The 21,699-nt window shown below is 35.3% G+C and overlaps 1 protein-coding gene across 4 annotated transcripts; it reads left to right on the top strand.

Annotated features, from left to right (window-relative positions):
* Nucleotides 1–270: 270 nt before the first annotated feature.
* LOC108457154 (uncharacterized) lies at nt 271–4,522 on the top strand. 4 transcript variants are annotated; one of them, XR_001867050.2, is made up of 7 exons: nt 271–660; nt 1,109–2,444; nt 2,582–2,851; nt 3,152–3,307; nt 3,608–3,740; nt 3,911–4,064; nt 4,237–4,522. XR_001867050.2 is itself a non-coding variant. In XM_053019215.1 (7 exons), exons 1-5 carry the CDS (start codon nt 653–655, stop codon nt 3,725–3,727), a joined length of 1,890 nt encoding a protein of 629 aa, XP_052875175.1. In that variant the 5' UTR covers nt 271–652; the 3' UTR covers nt 3,728–3,740; nt 4,046–4,064; nt 4,237–4,522. The 4 variants fall into 4 exon arrangements, 3 of the variants coding, with proteins under 3 accessions (XP_052875175.1, XP_017611524.1, XP_052875174.1); XM_053019215.1 differs by having other exon boundaries at nt 4,046–4,064; XM_017756035.2 differs by lacking the exon at nt 3,911–4,064.
* The last annotated feature ends 17,177 nt before the right edge of the window (nt 4,523–21,699 follow it).

The raw sequence follows: 21,699 nt of genomic DNA, 5'->3' as shown, positions 1-21,699 counted from the left end.
TTTACTATTTTCACTTTAATTCTTTCTTTTTTACCCCAATCAATTCTTTTAAAAGGTGGTTTTTTTTTTTTTTGTGATCAAAACGAAAGTGTGAACATAATGTGAGTATATAATTAACAACAATTAGAAATTTAATAGTTGGGGGACTAAAATGAAAGTGTCCTAAAAGTTGGGTGACCCACCTAGGGAGTTTACCCTTTAAAGTATAATATCTACATTCAGACCTTCTAGGCCCTTCTAGAGACTTTAGCTTTTAATACAATTAAAGACAAGGCTGTACAAAATAACAGCAATGGCGTGAAGCCCAAACAAGAACCAATCAAAATTAGGTCCAAAAATACTCCACTTTACGTCTTCTTCAATCTTCTTACAAGCCCATTGAGGTTGTTGCCGCGATCTCTTCTTCTTCTTCCTCCTCTTCGCGCCGCTAGGTTTTACCAAATTCAAAGCAAAGTGAATGAAGGTTTTTCGGGCAAATATGAAAACGCGTGCCACCTTTGACTGTTAATTAGAAAGGGATACATCCATGAGAAAATGCATTCAACAGCTTCTTCTTCTTCCTCTTCGTCGTCTTCCTATTCTATTATTCAGCGTCTTCGCTCTTTAGCGTCTTCAAAGCTACGTTTCTTTACCTTTATTTCCCTATATCTCCATGTCCAGGTTCATCTCTTTTCCCTTTCCAATTTTTTAGCTTTCTTTAATTAAAAGATTCTGGGTTTCTTTTCTTGCCTGGGTTACTTTGCCTGGGTTCAGTTTTTTTTTTTTCTGGGATTGATTTCTGTGGGAGTTTAGGGTTTATGTGTTTTTAAGCTTTTTCTACGATCTGTTTCTCTGGGAGTTTAGGGTTTATGTGATTCTCACCTTAATGAATGGATTTCACAATGAATTATTACATCGAGGGTTTGAACTTCTTGCAAAATCTGTTTTCAATAGCTTGGTATGTTGAATTTAAAGAATTAAATTAAGAAAGATTAATTCTTGGTGCCATGTTGTCTGAAATTTGACAATTGGAGTTTGAATACTTACCCTTTCTGATTAAGAATTTAGAATTGCTTCCAGGGTTTATAGAATTTACTTGTTAAATGATGAGAGAATTGTTGGGATGCAGATTTTTGACATTTGCCAATATTAGGAAAGCTGCACAATATGCTATTTCGAATCCAACAACGAGCCATTCGGAATTTAGGAAGTATGGAACAGTTGTTACTATCGGGTTGCGGTTGCCGCAGTATAGAGTGTACTCCCACTATAGGTTCAACATTGGAGGAAAGGCTCCATGGGTATTGCAGAATACCAAGGAAGGGATATCCCGAGGTTATTTTGCCTGGAACCATTCATTCCTTTCCGCGAGTAGTGCAGTGACTCATCATGCACAAGTTGCTTGGAAAAAGTTCACCCGTAAATGTTCTTCGAGTTGTCATCCATTCCCTTACATAAGGATGGCTCAAGCAGTAAGCTTAGCATTGTCCCGCTCTCACTTGATAGTTCCTGGTATTTTTGGCTTGGGAGGTGGACGACTGGCATTGGCGCAGAGGAAGGTAGCAGAGACAAATTATTACCCATCACCAAATTCTTTGTATAGTCGTGCTCAAGATGGTCATGCTTTTGTTTCTTCTATACTACTTTCAGTGATAGAAGGTGTTATCTTGCTAGTGAGGGCTATCTATCTTACAATTTTGTTCTCTCCGAGTATAATAATGGCACCATTTGCCGACTCTTGTGGCCTCAAATTCAGGAAAATATGGCTTGAAGTCGTCCATCGCACACTTGAAACGGCAGGTCCAGCATTCATAAAATGGGGTCAATGGGCAGCAACGCGACCAGATCTCTTCCCTAAAGATTTATGCACCAAGCTTTCAGAGCTTCACAGCAGGGCTCCTGAACACAGCTTTGCTTTCACAAAGAAAACTATTGAAAGAGCATTTGGCCGTAAGCTTTCTGAAATATTTGACGGTTTTGAAGAGGAACCGGTGGCTTCTGGAAGTATAGCTCAGGTGCACCGGGCTTCTTTGAGATTCCGTTACCCTGGTAAACGGGTCAAGCCCATGTTAGTTGCAGTAAAGGTTAGACATCCTGGTGTTGGTGAATCAATTAGGAGAGATTTTATGATTATCAACTTGGCGGCGAAATTATCAAAGTTCATTCCAACTCTTAACTGGTTGAGATTGGATGAGAGTGTCCAGCAATTTGCTGTTTTCATGATGTCTCAAGTTGATCTTGCCAGGGAAGCTGCCAATTTGAACCGTTTTATATATAATTTCCGAAGCTGGAAAGACGTTTCTTTTCCTAAGCCTGTCTATCCACTTGTGCACCCTGCTGTTTTAGTGGAAACATATGAACAAGGGGAAAGTGTTGCACGCTATGTTGATGAATTTGAAGGATATGATATGGTTAAGGCCAAACTTGCTCATATTGGAACTCATGCGCTTTTAAAGATGCTTTTGGTAACTGCTTTGAGTCGGTTTTCTTATGCTTCTGTAAAATTTTAATTAATGATTATTGGTTCCCATTGTCTTGTTTATTTGAAAAGTAAGAGTATGGTACGATACTGGTAACCAAAAGATTACTTCTTTTCTTCCAGGTTGACAACTTCATTCATGCTGACATGCATCCTGGAAATATCCTTGTTCGGGTGTCTCATAGCAAGGCTTCTCGAAAACGGCTCTTTAAGTCAAAGCCTCATATCATTTTCCTTGATGTAGGCATGACAGCTGAACTTTCTAAAAGTGATCGTATAAATTTATTGGAATTTTTTAAGGCTGTTGCTCGAAGAGATGGTCAGACTGCTGCTGAGTGTACACTTAGATTATCACAGCGACAAAACTGCCCGAACCCAAAGGCTTTTATTGAGGTGATGTAAATAACGTAATCTGAGTTGTCCTAAAGGCTTTTAGGACATTGAGGAGTTTGGAAAATGCTTTCTTTGTTATCTTCTTATTTTCCCATATAGTCTACCCGTTTCAAATGCTTTCTTTTATGCCCCCTATCTATACTGGTTTGTCAGTTTAGATGAATTCTGAACGATCTATCATCTATAGTCTTAAGTTACATCTTTATTCTACCATCCAACCTCCCTTTGTTTTCCATATAATTTGTTCATCTCTATATCTGTGTTATCGCTGCTCGGTTTTCTAATATCTTATTTTAACAGGAAGTAGATGAAGCATTCACTTTTTGGGGTACCCCGGAGGGTGATCTAGTCCATCCGGCTGAATGCATGGAACAACTGCTCGAGAAAGTAAGGCGTCATAAAGTCAATATTGATGGCAACGTATGCACTGTTTTGGTCACCATGTTGGTTCTTGAGGTAACTCCATTTCATGCAAGTCCAAAATTTTCATTTAGAGCCTTTGACCAACCAATTGAGATGTCTTTTTCAACTCCGTTTCCCCTTGTTAGAATTCCTTGTCTGCATGTTATGTATTGTGCTTTATGTCTTTTTGAGGGAAACAAAATAAATCATGACTAGTTGAGCCTGGAAGTTAAGAATGGGAACGTATTCCCATATCGGGATTGTTTCCTAATGTTCCTAGGTTTGACTTGTTGAAATGCCTGTATGATAATTAATTCCATTATATCATGTTTCGATGCTCGTTTAAATTTGTAGGGTTGGCAAAGGAAACTTGATCCAGGATATGATGTAATGGAAACACTACAGACGCTGCTACTCAAAGCAGACTGGGCAAAATCTCTTTCCTACACCATTGATGGGCTGATGGCTCCATGAAAGAAATCTTTAGGTTCATATGTTTCTATTTCTATAAAACAATTTTGATAGAGCTAAGACAATATTATCTAGTGTTGAAAATCAAATTTTTGAGCTAATCTGAAATGTCATCCTCTTCTGTAATTATTTGTTACTTTCAACAATTCATTGCTGTTATATTTATATCTTAGTCTCCCATAACAGAAAACAGTGGAAGGAAGGGCTAAACCAGAGAAAATGAAGTGTAGAAAGCTATTCTTTTTCTTCAAATTATTTGTTTAATCACATTGAAGCACATTATCTTTCTCCTTGAATAAAAATGGATCACCATTCTGGTAGGATTCAACGGTTGAAGCTGGTAATGCTCTGCTCTTCCATCTCCTTATCTACTATCCCTCCATTGATGACTGAATTTTCCGGGACGTGTTGTAATTCACAATTGTAGCCAGTACATGATATGGCACAAGATCTTTGAATACACTAGCTTCTCATGTTCAAGTATTACCATCATGGTTTAAACAATTTTGCAGGCTGCAGGGTTGAGGAGTCTTGACGATATACTGACGGGGGTGGAGCTCCGCGATCACTTTGCTGCTCAGCGTTGGAAAAATGAAAAGAAATATATTTTCACTTTGATTCAATAGTACTGGAAGTTGGAATATCGTTCCAACGGCACCGTCAAACGCCATGCATCAAAATCTAACAGCCTTTGCTGTTGCTCTTCTTCTTCCTCTTTGCTCCCATTAACAGCCACAAAGATTTGGCTGATAATCAAAACCCAAATAATGAAAGTTTTTCAGATTTTTTTGGTTGAAATCAGTGAATCTACCGTCAACAACAATAACTAATCTTTATTGTCACCGGTACTCTTTAAAGAAGTAAATGGACATACATAATCGACACAGTGATGATTAATACCATCAGCGGCCAAAGATCCCATCAGCGTAATACTTGGCTTTGTAAATTCTACTAGGAAGACAATCGGAATTAGAAACAAGTCGCAAACATTGTTGCATAACTAAACCCATACTTCCATATTTTTTCGAAATACATACCTTGTCCCAAGACGCCTAATAATACCCTTTCTTGTACCAAAATGAGTTCATCATTTTTCGGAGTGCCTTGCAAGTATCCAATGGAATTAGGAAAACACTCCTGCAATACACTGGTAAAGCTTGGGCCACAGTTTCGATAACAACTTATTCTTCAACTAAAGATCCGTTAACTGAGGTGTTCATGGATGAAAGAGAGAAGCCTTGCTATGAGACACCAGAACATAGTTGTCTGCTGAGTGTTGTAGTGAATAGGATAAGTAAGGTTGATTTCACATTAAGTTTGGAGATGTAAGTAAAATAATAGAGAAGCTTGTGATGAGATGAAGCGCTCTAAAGAAGTAGGGTGCTTTAGTTTTACATAGGATGAAAAAGGTTTTTAAGCATCTATACTAATATAATTTCATCCACTTTTGATTAACCAAACATTAATTCAATTAAAAATATCATTTCCTTTTTGTTTTGAAGAAAAATGAGATGAAGAATGTAGATATTATTTAACATAAAATTTTAAATATTTTTATTAATAGTATTTAAAATTTATGGTTATATAAATTATAAATTCAGTTCGAATAATTATTTTAAAATAAAAAATTACAGAAATAGATTTAAGATGCTACTATGTATATATATATACATATATATCTTTATGAAAAGATATGAGAAATCTTAAATCCACTTATAAAAATTGTTTTATTCCAAGAATCGTATATAAAATAATTTCCCACCCACTTCACTTATAACTTCGTATTTTTCTTATTTCTAATTCACATAATTTTTCTTTTTCCATTTTCAATTTCTCCCTATTGATTTATAATTACTTTACTCTTTAGAAAACGCGCTTCATCTATTATCTCTCATATAATTTGTTTTGGGTAAATTACAAGAATAGTCATCTAATTATACATTTAATTCCATCTTAGATTTTTTTTTTCGATTTAGTCATCTAATTTTTTAAATTTAAATATTTTAGTCACTCTCCTATTATGTAATGATCCGATTTTAGTGGTATCGAAAAATTCAATTTTGAAACCTCATTTCCATAAACCCAGTCCATAAATATTAAATATGATCATTTACGAGGATAATATAAAATATATTAAGTTTGGTTGAGTAATTTTTCCAAATAATGGTTAATTAAGTTTTAGGGACTAAATTGTAAAAGTTTAATTATTATAGGTTTTAATTGGCCAAAGATTTAAGGACTTAAATAGCAATTAGTCAAAGGTTTAAAATGATAATTAAACCATTTCCAATAGGAGTTAGTGGATAATGATGGAAGATTCCACTAAACTTAATTAAATATGGATTAAGTTTATTAAAACATGATTAAATTAAGCAATGAAGTATTAATTATGGTATCAAAAACAAATGACAGTGGAATGTTATCATCTTCTTCACTTCTCTTAACAGCACAAGCATAGAAAACCTAAGGAAGAAACCATTTTGAAGCTTCCGTATTCGGCCATTAATTAGTAAGTGAATTCAAGTCATTTTCTTGTAATTTTTATGAATTTGAGGTCATGGGAGATTCATTTAGCTAGCTCACGTACTAATTTGTGAGATTGTTAAAGTTTTAAAAAGTTTCAATTGTTGATTTCTTGAAGAATTAAGCTTGAAATTGATAGATTTTAAGCTTAGATTATAAAAAATGGCTAGATTGTAAAGTTAATTTAGCTTTTTGTTAATCTTATTACATTAGGGACCAAATTGAATAAATGTAAAATTTGCCATGAAATTATGTTAAAAGTAGAAAGTATAAGGTCCTTAATGATAATATATGAGATCAAGTTTTAATCTGAAGCTTGAATAAAAAATTATGCTTATCCCGTTTAAGGACTAAATTAAATAAAATGTAAAATTTGAGAGAAATCAAAAAGTAAATTTCTATAGGATCATACATATCATAGCTTAGTATGAAAATGTTTGCTATTGATTAGTAATATGGCACAATTGTATAGATTAAGATTTGGATCAAAGTGAGGTTAATTAAGGAAAAGCTAAAATTGTTTATTAGTCCGTAAAGAATCAACTTGTTTTGGTGTTTTGAATAGGTAAGTTCATATGGAACTTACTATCTTATTAAATGTTATGTGTGATTTTTTGTGTTTGATTTTATATATATGCTTAAATATAATTAGAACACTAATGAATTTGGCATGTATAACTAGTAACGGACCAAATTGAAAAGTTATGCGGTCATCGGATATTATGTAATAGTACAGGGTACAAATGTGAAAGTTGATTGATTATAGGACAAGTAAATGAAATATGTGATGATATGAATTATGGATGATTACAAAGGTTGGTAATGAGATATATATATATATATATATATACAATAATGATGTCTGTGTGAATTTAGTAAAAGGTTAGGATACGATTAGCATGCCAATAAGGTTATATGTGCGCTTGACGAGATCTAGCATTTTTTGTATATTCTCGAGTTATATGTGATATAGGTTTAGCCCGGATGGGTAACCTAATGTCATTTTAGCTTGTATGAGCAACATGATTCACTCGCGTATTTGAGCCTGTTTTACTATAGTTCCATCAAGCGACGTTCATTTTAATTGAAATGGAAAAACTTGAAAATGTATTAAATATAAAATGGTATATGTTTATAACTTGTTATGTGATATGAAATGGCTTTGGTATTAAGTGATGTTATTCATGATATGTAAGTATTTCTAACCTAATTGGATGTTAATGTTGGCATGTGACTAGCCAATACATTATGTGCCAAGGATAGCCTATAAGTTTGTCGAATTGATTGTTAGTTACCATATTTTAAACGACCAAAGTAAGTATAGTATTTCCAGTTGAACTTGTTAAGCATTCTTAATGCTTACTTTAGTTGTTTTCTTTCCCTTGTAGATTGTCACATTGCGGATCGAACCAGATCGACACAAAGCTAACACTATCATCAAGACTGTAGAATTATGTCTATTTTGAGTTTAGACATTTTGACATGTATATAAGGGTATCTTGTTGAGTAAATTGTCATTTCTAAGTTAATTGTTATATGGTAAATGTAGGAGTGGTTAAATTTGAATGTTTAACATGGTGTTTAACTTATAGTTGCATGATTTTAGTTGATGCCTTATGAAGAAAGATCATAAGTTTTGTATGGTTTAATATGTTAAAAATTATAAGCTAGCTAGTTGAAATAACTAGTTGGATGAATGAACTTAAAAATGGCAAGTTGTAAATTAGCTATTTTTATAGGTTTATAACACCCTTAATCCATCTCCGTTTTCAGATTAGGGTTACCAAATATTACAGTACAATTATAAACATTTAACATTAAACAGATATAATTATTCAATATAATTACAATAATAAAAAACACAATTTGATCTATATTAAAAATGCACTTATGGACCTGTAACCAAACATATGGGACCTTAAAAGTAGTTTTGGAACATTCTGGGATCGATTTGAAACAAATTAGAACATTTTGGAAAAAAGTTGAAAATTTTGGAAACAGGTCACACATCCGTGTGGACAATCGAATTTTGGACACACAGCTGTGTCCCAGCCCGTGTGGATATTCGAAATAGGGTCACATGGCCGTGTCGTAGACTGTGCTATAGACTGTTTTAGATCACACGGCCATGTCGCAGGCCGTGTACCAGACCATGTGAAACCTTGTAATACCCCAAACCCAGCCTAGACGTTATGGCTGAATCTGATGATGTCACTGTCAAAACCATTTTTTTGAAAAAAACGAGAATCAACTTTATTTGAAAATGAAAATTAAAATAGGAGTCACCACCGATCTTTATTAGGTGTGATCGGATCACCTAGAAATTTGGTCATTTTAATAAAATACTTTGATTTACTAAAACAACGATGTTGGTCTATGAAATTCGAGAAAAATGGTTCGGGAGTCGGTTACGTACGTGGAAGGGTTAACACCCTCGTAACGCCCAAATTGGTACCTAATTGATTGATTAATGTCCTAATGTCGAATATTGAAAATTTTGAAAAGAATTAAAAATACAATCCATTTTGTTAATGTTTGTTTTGAAGAATGCTTGAATTAAGTTGAAACAAGCATCAAAAGCCTACTCGTCCCGAGATAGCAAAATGCCACATTCCGTAAGTTAGGATGCGACGTTGGAATACTCGAGAACAAGTTTGCCCTTAAGATGTATTGAAAAACTTCACGTATTTTGTAACTCAAAAGGATATTTGGCTTTTTAGGTTTAACAAGAAAATCGAAACCCAGTGAGTTAAGGTACAATTTCTTGAATTCCCGAAACGCGAAATATTGCCTTACTTTGAATAAAAAAAAATGCGACATTTAGCAATGTGCGTTTATTTTGTTTGGAATAAAACAGTCCATATTTAGATAAATACTTTTGAGGTTAATGTGCAATATGATTTAAACGAAATGAAACAAAAAGGAATATAGAGCACAACAAAAAAAAAATACATGAATTAAATGCTAGGTCAATGAATGTCAACAACATGAATATATTAACAAATAATTTATAGAGCACATAATGGACATGTTCACATAATACACTATTTTAAGAGATTAAAATTAATAATCACAAAAGAATGAAATGAAATAATATATGAAAAATTTTGAAGTGAATAAAACGATTTAAAATAAATAACAAATGAAATAAGTATAACTAAAGAATATAAAAGGGGGTTTCAAATGGACAATATACATAGATAAAATAATATACAAATGAATGGCAATAATATAAGAGATACAAATCTATAAATCAAATACACTCAATGTCAATAATCTCATAACATGCTCTATTCAAATACCAACGTTTATAATTTAAGATTAAGGATAGATGATTAAAAATAAAGCAAATAAAAATGTATCAAGCTTTTAAATGAATATGAATAATATAAAAATGTAGAAGAAAAGGAATTTGAGATTGATAATATATAAAACATTTAAAGATAAATTATATATATAAACTTTAAAGTAATTCATACATATAAAATTTGAAATAAATCATAAGAATAACAATAACAATAAATCACATAGAATAATAATATATAAATTAGTTTTATAAACAAGTATTACGCAAGCAAAGAATTAAAGTAATATACAAAACAATATATATATCTAAATAAATAATGTACATAAATTAAATTAAATAATAGTTTAATATAAATAATATGTATGAAAATAATAATGTATAAGGGTATTTAAAATAAACATCATTTTAAACTTTAAAACAAAGAAATATAAAAGAGAATTTTAAAGTAAATCAACTATATAATAAAGCAATTAAAATATACAAATGAAAGTTAAAAAAACGAACTAAACTAATGTAAAATCAATGAAATAGTTCAAAATAATAAGTTAAATTTTTTGAAAAAAAGAACAAAAGAATTACGTAAACTAAAAAAACTCAATTGAAATAAAATCAAAGTCAAGAGGATAATTTATAAACAAACCAAATTATTAAGACAAAGTTAAGGACCGGAATGAAATACGCACAAACAAACGAGGATTAAAAATGTAAATAACCCAAATTCCCAAAACACGGTGCTTCAGTGCGGACTAAAATGCAACAGATACAAAATTCTTGGGCAAAATGTTTAAAAAGTAAAAAAAGGGATAAACAGGGTCTAAATAAACAGCAGCACAAATGAAGAGGGTTGACCTCGCAAATTACCCACTTTAGGCTGGAATGCATAAACCCTACCCCTTTTACCCAAACGGCGCCGTTTAAACAAGCTTATGTAAACCAGATTTTTTTTCTAAAACTCATTTCTGCACCCTTTTTTTTAAAAAAAATCAGAGAGCTTTTTGCTCACTCCCTTCCCTTTTCTATTTCATTTGCTTGGCCGACTCAAGGGCCTCATCGGCGTCCCACGCGCCTCCACGCATCGTGGCTCATGGCTCTGGAACGACGAGAACGAAAGGCGTCCTTTGGCTCGATATGCACGCTAGAGAAAGGGGCTCCGATGGTCGAAACCGCAGGTGGATTCCCTCGCTTCTCTCTTTTATTTGTTTTTTTAAAGGAATTTTTAAAAGAAAAATAAAAAAAAATCAACAGAATATGAATCGTAAAATCACCTTTTGAAACTGATTTTCTTTTTTGATTTCCTTTTTTTGTATTCAATACAATTTTTTATTCGAAAAAAAACCCCCTAATATAATCGGTTTTTTTCTTTTTTATCTTACTACCCTCCTCTATTTGTTGCTTGTTGTTTTCTTTCTTTACTTTGCGTGTCTCTTTGCTATTCCTGTTTCGTTTTCTTGTTGTTTTGGTTTTGCAGGTGCTGTCAGAGGAGGCCGGTGGCAGTGTTGCAGGAAGGTCAGAGGCTAGGGTTTGCTTTCTGAAAAATTTGTTTATGTTGTGGGCTAGGGTTAGTTTGGTTTTGGGCCGCGCAAATTTGGGCCTGTACAGTCATATGGAATGGGTTTGAAAACAAAGCTAACTCGATAAAAACCTTAAGCTTATAAACCCTTATTTGCTTCCATTTATTTCAAAACATTTATTCTTTTGCCTTAAAATCCTTTAGTGCGAAAACTTGTTAAAAACTGTGATGTTTAAGCAATACAGTTCGTGATTTAGAAAACCTTGTTTAAGTAACCCGCCGTTTTAAGAGAAATCATTTCGTTAAAGCATGCATAAAACAAGCAACAAAACCAAAACCACAGTTAAAGTCCATACAGACAAACTCTCCAAAAAAAATACCAAAACTTAAATAAAATCATAAAGCAAAATAAAACAGTTCTATGGCGAGTGATCACCTTCGAGTCATCCGCTGCACCGATCTGCCTAACTATGTGCATTACCTGTACAGAACAGATAGATGAGTGGTGAGTTTACGTAAACTCAGTGTGTAACCTAGCAGAATTAGGCATGCACATATACAGAATATCAAAATCAAACAGATTCAGATTTGGACCGGGGCCCATATTAGATACAGATACAGATTAGAGCCAAAGCCCATTTCAGATGCAAGTACAGATACATATATGCAAATCAGATATCAAAATCCCACCCCCATCCTTAACACACCATCTCTGACCATCCCTACACACCATGTGGGATTTAAAACACTCATCCAATCCTACACACCACATTGTACCGATGCGGCACATATCAGATTAAGTGCAGCCAAGCTGCCAGAATATAGGCGATAAACGCCTTTCAGAACACTTCCTCCATATATATATATCATCCCAACCCCAATATCATATACAAAATATTCAGTTTCAGATATACAGATTAACCATGCTCACATGCTTACGTACGGATACAACATGCACATACAGATACATTCAACAGATAAGTCAGTTATGCGTATGTACACAGGACAGAACAACAGATCTTCAGTTTTCAAGGTTTAGATAGGCCTTACCGATCCTACAGTAGGCCCACAGTCGTTTAGGATAACCCGTGAGACCCTATGTAAAATCTTAGTATAATGGGCCTACATGCCCGTGTGGGCCCACACGACCGTGTGGCCCACACGCCCAGCTTGGCCTTGCCCGTATGGCTCACACGGCCTGACCCAATAATCTACACGCCCGTGTGTCATGTCCGTGTGGGCCCATATGCCCAGCTTAGTTTAGCTCGTGTGGCCCATACAGCCACACTCGAGCCACCACACGGCCGCGCGCTACGCACGGTCATGCCTTCATCGATCACATAGGCATGTCCTCTTACACGACCTACCACACAGGTGACCATACGCTCGTGTGGCATCGACAGTAGCCTTTTTTGGCTTTTGTCAAAAACTCATTTTCTACGTTTCGGGTACACAACGGTAACATTTTGATACGAAACCACTCACGAGCCTTCCGAAACCTAAACACAGCATACCAAACACTGATTTAGTGACTACATTCACTAATTTGTCAACAATAATCCGGTTAAAAACTCGACTTATTGACAACGAAAGACACCGCTAACATCGATCAAAAACCGAATTGGAAATCACAGTTCGACGACTTCCCCTACACCACAAAAATTACAACGTCTCAGCCTTCAGAAAAATAGCAATAAGAGGAATACAAACGAAAGTCCAACTTATCGATTACATGACAACCACCAGCTCGAAACACCCAAAATGAATATTAGAGACAGAAGTAAACGAAGGGAAGGGTTTAATTCCGATGGAAATTTGGGAAAACAAAAATAGCAAAAACAGATTTTTTCTAGAAATAAAAGGAACATCAAAAAGCAGAGAGAAATTTTGGGAAAAGATTCTGAAAAAGAAAATAATCCCAAAATTAAATCTAATTAGATATTCCCCTACCTTCCACTATCTACACAACCACAACTACTTCAAAATCCCAAGACCACTCAAACACTTTCACATACTCGAGCAAAATTAATACCCACGCTCATGCAAGGATTCAAACACAGGTCCTCCAACACCCTAGTTCCTTTGTCACTCAAACCAGTAGGCTCATTCTGAAGTGATCTAACAGAGAAATTTATATAAGCCTACTGAACCAGAGTGAAACTTGGGTAAAAAATAACAAAATTAACAAAGTGAAACTTGAACCCAAGACCTCATACACACACTCAGAACACTTAGCCACTGAAATAGATACACAGTTACATTTTCTCAGAAACAGAAATATAATATTCAGGGCGTTACAAACCTGCACCTAAAAACAATAAGATACATAGCTGTGTTTGACACACGACCGTGTGACAGCCCGTGTGCACTAAAATTTACTTCTAAAACAAGGCAATTTTTACACCTATCTTATTATCAAGCCAAGCCTAAAACCACCCTTTAAACATCATCAAATACACCTCAAAACAATTCAAATAATGTCAATTTCATACAACCTAATTGTAACACCCCTTACCCGTTACCGTCGCCGGAACAGGATACAAGGTATTACCAGAACATAACACATACCATTAAACATAACCGAAATATAAATATGTCATCCAATTTGATAGTGCATCGTATAATATATGTCTTGAACAATATTAGCCAACTTTAATGGCTTGTACAAATTAGTTGGTCGAGTACTGTAACTAATATTTTAAACCTAGACAAATATGACACGTAACAAAATAATTAAGCCTACTATACATGCCATAATTCAAAACGTTTAGTTCAAATACCCTAAAGTATGATAGTGCGGATAGATCTTCACGATCCTTAACTCCCGAGCAAGTCAAGAACACTATAAGACAAAAGAGAGAAACAAAGTAAGCTTATAGCTTAGTAAGTAAGTATGTAAATACTAATTAAAAAAAATCTAACATGTTTACACAACAATTCAAGTATATCTACTTTAACTTCACTATTCATTCCACTTTGATTAAGCTGTCTCTGCTGCGTCATATTCACTAAATAAATCATAACTCGAGTTACAAAACTCGAAATTCAAATCTGTAAAATTTCCTGAATCTAGACTCATAAAGCTTTTTGCTAATTTTTTCTATAATTTTGGTTCAGCCGATTAGTACAGTTTATTAGTTAAAGTTTCCCTGTTACACAGCTCGACTGATCTGACCTCTGTTCACTACAAATTGAATTTCTCTCAGTACAAAATTCAAACAACCCTGAAGTCTGTTTCATTTAAAACTAGTCTCAATAAGGAATTTAGGCATGTAAACTGTATTTCTTAATTTGCTTTGTACAATTTTTAATGATTTTTCAAAGTTGAAACAGGGGATCACGTATTCATCCTGAGCAAGTCACATACAATTGTAAATATCTCAAAATATAGAATTCCTTTGCTTGCTCTGTTTCTTTTATATGAAAGTAGACTCATTAAACTTTAATTTCACATCTCATTCAACCTCTAATTATATTCCTCCTATTTTGGTGATTTTCAAAATCACGTCACTGCTACCATCTAAAAACAGTTTTAATGCTAATTTCACTCTTTCACACATTCTTTATGCTAACCTCATTTTATCTTATATATGTATATACCACAATCATTTTCACCACATTTCATTCACCATAAGTGTAGGTCCAAACCACAATATCACCACAAAACCATCCCGTTGAACAATTCGGATCAATCCTCGATATTTAATGGTTTCAAAGACACACCCCACCATCATACTTCGTTTAGTTCGGCTTTCTTGTACACATGGTGAACACTTAGTACCACTCATGCGACCCAACCGATTTGTCTCGTAGCTCTCTTGTCTACATGGTGTCCTTCACTTGGAATCACGCATGCGACCTAGCTACATTTATCTTTCACGTAGCTCTCTTGTCTACATGGTGTCCTTCACTTGGAATCACGCATGCGACCTAGCTACATTTATCTTTCACGTAGCTCTCTTGTCTACATGGGATACATCTCGTATCACACATGTGACCTAGCTACTACAGGGTGTCTCGTAGCTTTCTTGTACACATGATGTGCACTCAGCATCATACATGTGACCTAGCTACGCCCTCTATTTCATTCGATCTCTCCAATGTTCAACCAGATCTCTCTCTCTATATTTATTTCCATTCTTCCAATAGTCGATTTATATTTTAACATCAGCTAGTATATTTATATAATAGGCTGAAATATAAGAATGTACATGAAATTATTGTAATATTTACATACAAACTTACCTTGGTGCAAAATGTGGAAATTCGCAATTTAGTCCAAAACTTTTTCCTTCCCTGCTCGAGATCAATTCCGCGTCTTTCTTGATCTATAATAACACATTTAGCTCATTTAATACTCATACTATTTATTTTAATTCAAAAATCACATCATGGAAAAATTACATTTTGCCCCTAACTTTTCAAAATTACAATTTTGCCCCTAGGCTCGGAATTTAATTTCAGCCCTTATTCTTATATTTTATGATATGCTGAACATTTTCTCTTCTACAACAACATCAAATTCTCACTCTATCATATAGTTATGAACAATAGGTATTTTTACCGATTATGCTGCTTTACTCGTTTTCACTTAAAACCGAGTAGCACAAGTTATTTAACATAATTTAAAACCTCATATTCTATCATAAAACATCAAAATACACAAATTTCACCTATGGGTATTTTTCCAAATGTGAACCCTAGGTTAAATTATTACTAGCATAAGCTTAATCGAGCTTCCGGATTCCAAAACGTAAAGAACATTAAAAGCGGGCTTGGAATCACTTACTATGGAGCTTGAAAATTGAAGAAACCCTAGCTATGGAGAGAGGGAGAATTCGGCAGCAACTAAGGAGGATGATGATCAATTTTGTGTTATTTTTCCCATTTTATTTCATTTAATATCCAAATGACCAAAATGCCCTCCTTACTAAACTTTCAAAATTCCTTCCATGTCCTAATTTTGTCCATGAACTTAAAATTGGTCAAATTGCTATTTAAGACCTCCTAATTAATATTCCAAAACAATTTCATACTAAAACTTCGGGATGCAAATTTTGCAACTTATTCGATTTAGTCCCTACTTTCAATTTAAGTACTTTAGGCATAGAATTTCATCACGAAATTTTCACACAATCATGCAATCATATCATAAACCCCAAAATAATTATAAAACAATTATTTCTATCTCGGATTTGTGGTCACGAAACCACTATTCGATTAGGCCCTAATTCGGGTTGTCACAATTCTCCCCCTTTTGAGATTTTCGTCCCGAAAATCTTACCGAGAAAGAGGTTTGGGTCTGTTTCCTCATAGCTTCCTCAGGTTCCCACGTAGCCTCTTCTATCCCATGTCGTGCCACAATACTTTCACTAAAGCTATACTTTTATTTCTTAACTGTTTAACCTCTCGAGCCAAAATCTTTATTGGTTTCTCCTCATAGGTCATATCCGATCGAATCTCAATTTCTGTTGTGGAAATCACATGTGAAGGATCAGAACGATAACGTCGCAACATTGATACATGAAACACGTTATGAATTCTTTCTAACTCTACCGGTAAGGCCAACCGATATGCCACTGGTCCAATTCTCTCAGTAATCTCGTACGGCCCAATAAAACGCGGACTCAACTTGCCTTTTCGACTAAATCTCAGAATCTTTTTCCATGGTGACACCTTCAAGAACACTTTATCACCCACCTGAAATTCAATCTCTTTTCTTTTTAAATCTGCATATGACTTTTGTCGATCTGAAGCAGCTTTCAAGCAATCCCGAATTACTTTTATTTTCTCTTCGGTTTCTTTAACTAGATCAACTCCATGAATCTGTTTCTCACTAAGCTCGGTCCAATATAAAGGAGTTCGACACTTACGACCATACAAGGCTTCAGACGGTGCCATTTGTATACTTGATTGATAAGCTGTTATTGTAGGCAAACTCAATCAAAGATAGATATTTCTCCCAACTACCTCCAAATTCTAAAACACAACATCTAAGCATATCTTCGAGTACCGGATTACTCTTTCCGCTTGACCATCTATTTGTGGATGAAATGCGGTACTAAAGTTCAATTTTGTACCCAAAGCTTCTTGTAACTTTTTCCAAAATCTCGAGGTAAATCTTGGATCTCTATCGATATTATAGACATAGGTACTCCGTGCAACTTCACAATTTCAGCAATATATAATTCGCTAATTTATCAAGTGAGTAATCAGTGCGTCTTGGTATAAAGTGGGCTGACTTTGTTAATCTATCAACCACTACCCAAACAAAGATCCTTCTTTTTAGGAGTTAAAGGCAAACCGGTTACAAAATCCATGGTAATCTTGTCCCATTTCCACTCGAGCACCATTACCGGTTGAAGTAATCCTCAAGGCACTTGATGTTCAACTTTTACTTGTTGATGATCAAACACTTGGTTACAAATTCGAAATGTCCCTTTTCATACCGCCACCAATACTGACTTCTTTAAATCATTATACATTTTGTGCTACCAGGATGAACTGATAAATGACCATTGTGCGCCTCATGTAATATTTTCGAATCAATTTATCGTTTTCAAGACACATATCCTGTCTCGAAACATCAAACAGTCATCTGGTCCAACTCGAAAATCTAAGTCGTAACCTGATTCGCATTGAGTTCTCATGATCCGCAACTCACTATCATTCTTTTGAGCATCACAAATCAACTGGAGAAATAACGGTTTAGCTCTCATCTCTGCTAAGATTGACCCATCATCAGACAATGCTAACCCCGTGTTCATGGCTCTCAAAGTAAAAAGAAATTTTCTGCTCAAGGCGTCAGCAACTACATTTGCTTTTCCCGGATGATAATCAATCACTAAATCATAATCCTTTAATAATTCAAGCCATCTTATTGTCGCAGATTCAGATCCTTTTGATTCATCAAGTACTTCAAACTTTTGTGATCGGTAAAAATTCGCATTTTCACCGTACAAATAATGTCGCCAAATCTTCAAGGCAAAAACAACAATGCCGCCCAAATCATGTGTAGGATAGTTCTTCTCATGCGGTTTTAAGCGTCTCAAGCATAAGCTACCACTTTACCCTCTTGCATCAACACACATCCAAGGCACATCAATGATGCATCACTATAAATTACTGAACTCCTTTCCGACTCGGGCAGTACTAAAATTGGTGCTTCATCAATCGTGCTTTCAATTTTTCAAAACTTTGTTGACATTTATCAGTCCATTCAAACTTAACATTCTTTTGCAACAACTTAGTCATAGGAGAGGCAATCATCGAAAATCCTTCAACAAAACGTCTATAATACCCGGCTAAGCCTAAAAAGCTTCTAACCTCGGATACATTCTTGGGTGGTTTCCAATCAACGATCGCAAAATCTTGCTTGGATCCACCGAATACCATCACCGAGACTATATGCCCCAAAATCCGACTTCACGAAGCCAGAACTCACTTTTACTAAACTTGGCAAACAATTTCTTTTCTCTCAAGATCTGCAATATAGTTCTCAAGTGTTCGGCATGTTCAGACTCATCTCGAGAATAAATTAAAATGTCATCTATAAACACTACTACAAAATTATCCAAATATGGTCAAGATCCGATTCATTAAGTCCATAAATATAGTTGGAGCATTTGTTGTCGAAAGGCATCACAAGAAACTCATAATGTCCATACCTTGTCCTAAAGGCGGTTTTCGCACATCGACTCCTTAACTCTCACCGGTAGTAACCGGACCTCAAATCAATCTTTGAAAACACTTGTGGCCCCTTTAACCGATCGAATAAATCATCAATCCTCGACAGCGGTACTTGTTCTTTATAGTCACCTTATTGTCGACGGTAATCAATGCAAAGTCTCATTGAACCATCCTTCTTCTTTACTGAATAATACAGAGCACCCTGGGAGAGAAACTCGGTCTCACAAATCCCTTGTCTGTTAACTCCTGCAATCGAGCCTTCAATTCTTTTAATTCAATCGAGCCATTCTATATGGAGCAATCGAGATCGGTGCAAGATGCGGCAACAAATCAATGGCAAAATCTATCTCTCTGTTCGGAGGCAACCTGCAATTCCTCGGAAATACATCCGAAACTCACAGACTATCGAGATCGATTCAAATTTCAGTTGAGGCAACTCAATATTCATTACATAAGCGGATAAGCTTCACACCCTTTTCTCATGTATTTCATGCGGACATGTGCGAAATCACCATAGGCAATTTATTTGATTCATCTGTTTCAACCCACGAATTTCTCCATTTTCACATTTCAACTCTAGTGTCTTTTGTTTACAATCTACCTTAGCATCATACAATGTTAACCATCCATTCCCAAGATAACGTCAAACTCACCAAATGGTAACAAGATCAAGTTGGCGGAAAAGCGGTGACTTGAATCGTTAATGGGCAATTCTTGCAAACCTTGTCAACTAGCACATATTGGCCTAAGGGTTCGACACTTTAATCGTAAACTCAAGAAATTCAACAGCAACTTTTTATTGGATACTAAATTCATGCAAATATAGGAATGAGTGGACCCGGATCAATCAATGCAATAACAATAGTATCATAGAGAAAATGTACCATAATAACATCGGAGATGATGCATCTTCTGCACGATAGCATAAGCTCTAGCAGTGCTCTAGCTTCGATCTTGCCGTTAAATCTTTCATCACCGTTTTACTACTAGTCCCACCTCCAAGATTTCTCGGTGGTCTACCTCTACTAGCGGTGGTATTCATCTAGCACTCAAATCTTTCTTCTTTAACTTTCTCCGGACAATCTCTAATAAAATGCTCATGAGAACCGCAGAAAACAAGCTCGCTCGGTCCCCCAACACTCACCATAATGTTGCCTGCCACATTGCTGACACTCGGGCTTTCTAGGTCGCACATTACCCACACTTGCCACCGAAGTAGCTTGAGCTTTAGGCCCCGAATATGCTCTACCACGATCTCTGTGTGAATCCCCAATTGAAACTGTCATTCGAGGGTTTGTCTCTTTGGACCTCTTTGGTTGAGATTGAAATGGCTTGCTTATCTGTCTTTTTCGACATCTCGGGCCTCAATAGCACTTTTCTTCTTTCTTTGTTCAATTCTTCGCTTTAAGAGCTCGATCAACCAATACTACAAATTCTTTCAACTCCAAAATTCCTACAAGCACTTTAATGTCCTCATTCAGCCCATCTTCAAATCTTCTATAGATAATGGCCTCGGTGGACACACATTCTCGGGCATACTTGCTGAGTCTTACAAATTCGCGTTCATACTGCCATGAGACATTTTCCCTGCTTCAATTCAAGGAACTCCTTCCGTTTTTGATCAATAAATCACCGACTTATGTATTTCTTTCTAAATTCTTCCCGGAAGAAATCCCAAGTAACTTTTTCTTTTGGCACCACTGCAACCAAAGTCTTCCACCGGTGGTAAGTCAATCTCTCAAAAGTGATACAACACACTTTAAGCATTCCTCGGTGTACATGAGAGCTCATCAAATACACGGGTAGAATTTTCAAGCCGAAATTCCGCTTTCTCGGGATCATCATCGACCTTTGCTCTAAACTCTTGACCCTTGTTTTCGAATCTTGTCAACCGGAGGCTTGTTCATTCTTACCAAATCTATACCTTGAGCACTCTGAGAATCGTCCGAGGTATAGGAGGGGTGGAGGAGGTTGAGCATTTGGATTTGCTCGAATAAATTCAAGATACCAATTGTTCATCATTTGGAGAAAGGCATCCCGAGCCTCATCTCCTTGTCTCAATGTCTCAGTCTACTTTCCACAAGCGGTCCCTTGTGCGGGGAGCCGGCGCATTACTAGCAAAGATCATCACCGCAGCCTTCAGGGATCCATTACTATATTAAAACAAAACACGCTTTAGAATAATCAGAGTCACCACACTATCACAATATTTTTATGGCATGTATAGCTAGACTTTTACACACACTTTATTAGTCCGAGAACCGACTAAACCATAGCTCGATACCACTAAATGTAACACCCTTACCCGTTACCGTCAGCGGAACAGATACAAGGTATTACCGAACATAACACATACCATTAAACATAATCGAAATATAAATATGTCATCCAATTTGATAGTGCATCGTATAATATATGTCTTGAACAATATTAGCCAACTTTAATGGCTTGTACAAATTAGTTGGTCGAAATCAGTAACTAATATTTTAAACCTAGACAAATATGACACGTAACAAAATAATTAAGCCTACTATACATGCCATAATTCAAAACGTTTAGTTCAAATACCCTAAAGTATGATAGTGCGGATAGATCTTCACGATCCTTAACTCCTGAGCAAGCCGAAGAACACTATAAGACAAAAGAGAGAAACAAAGTAAGCTTATAGCTTAGTAAGTAAGTATGTAAATACTAATTAAAAAAAATCTAACATGTTTACACAACAATTCAAGTATATCTACTTTAACTTCACTATTCATTCCACTTTGATTAAGCTATCTCTGCTGCGTCATATTCACTAAATAAATCATAACTCGAGTTACAAAACTCGAAATTCAAATCTGTAAAATTTCCTGAATCTAGACTCATAAAGCTTTTTGCTAATTTTTTCTATAATTTTGGTTCAGCCGATTAGTACAGTTTATTAGTTAAAGTTTCCCTATTACA

Source organism: Gossypium arboreum, chromosome 9 (assembly GCF_025698485.1).
Source record: "Gossypium arboreum isolate Shixiya-1 chromosome 9, ASM2569848v2, whole genome shotgun sequence".
NCBI classification, from domain to species: domain Eukaryota; kingdom Viridiplantae; phylum Streptophyta; class Magnoliopsida; order Malvales; family Malvaceae; genus Gossypium; species Gossypium arboreum.
The sequence above is the reverse complement of the archived record's forward strand: the minus strand, read 5'-3'. Positions and strand labels throughout refer to the sequence as shown.

Bases quoted from the DNA above. Each gene is read 5' to 3' on its own strand.
- LOC108457154 (XM_017756035.2), top strand. The intron at 2,445-2,581 runs GTAACTGCTTTG...CTTTTCTTCCAG, and splicing joins CGCTTTTAAAGATGCTTTTG to GTTGACAACTTCATTCATGC. The intron at 2,852-3,151 runs GTGATGTAAATA...TTATTTTAACAG, and splicing joins ACCCAAAGGCTTTTATTGAG to GAAGTAGATGAAGCATTCAC.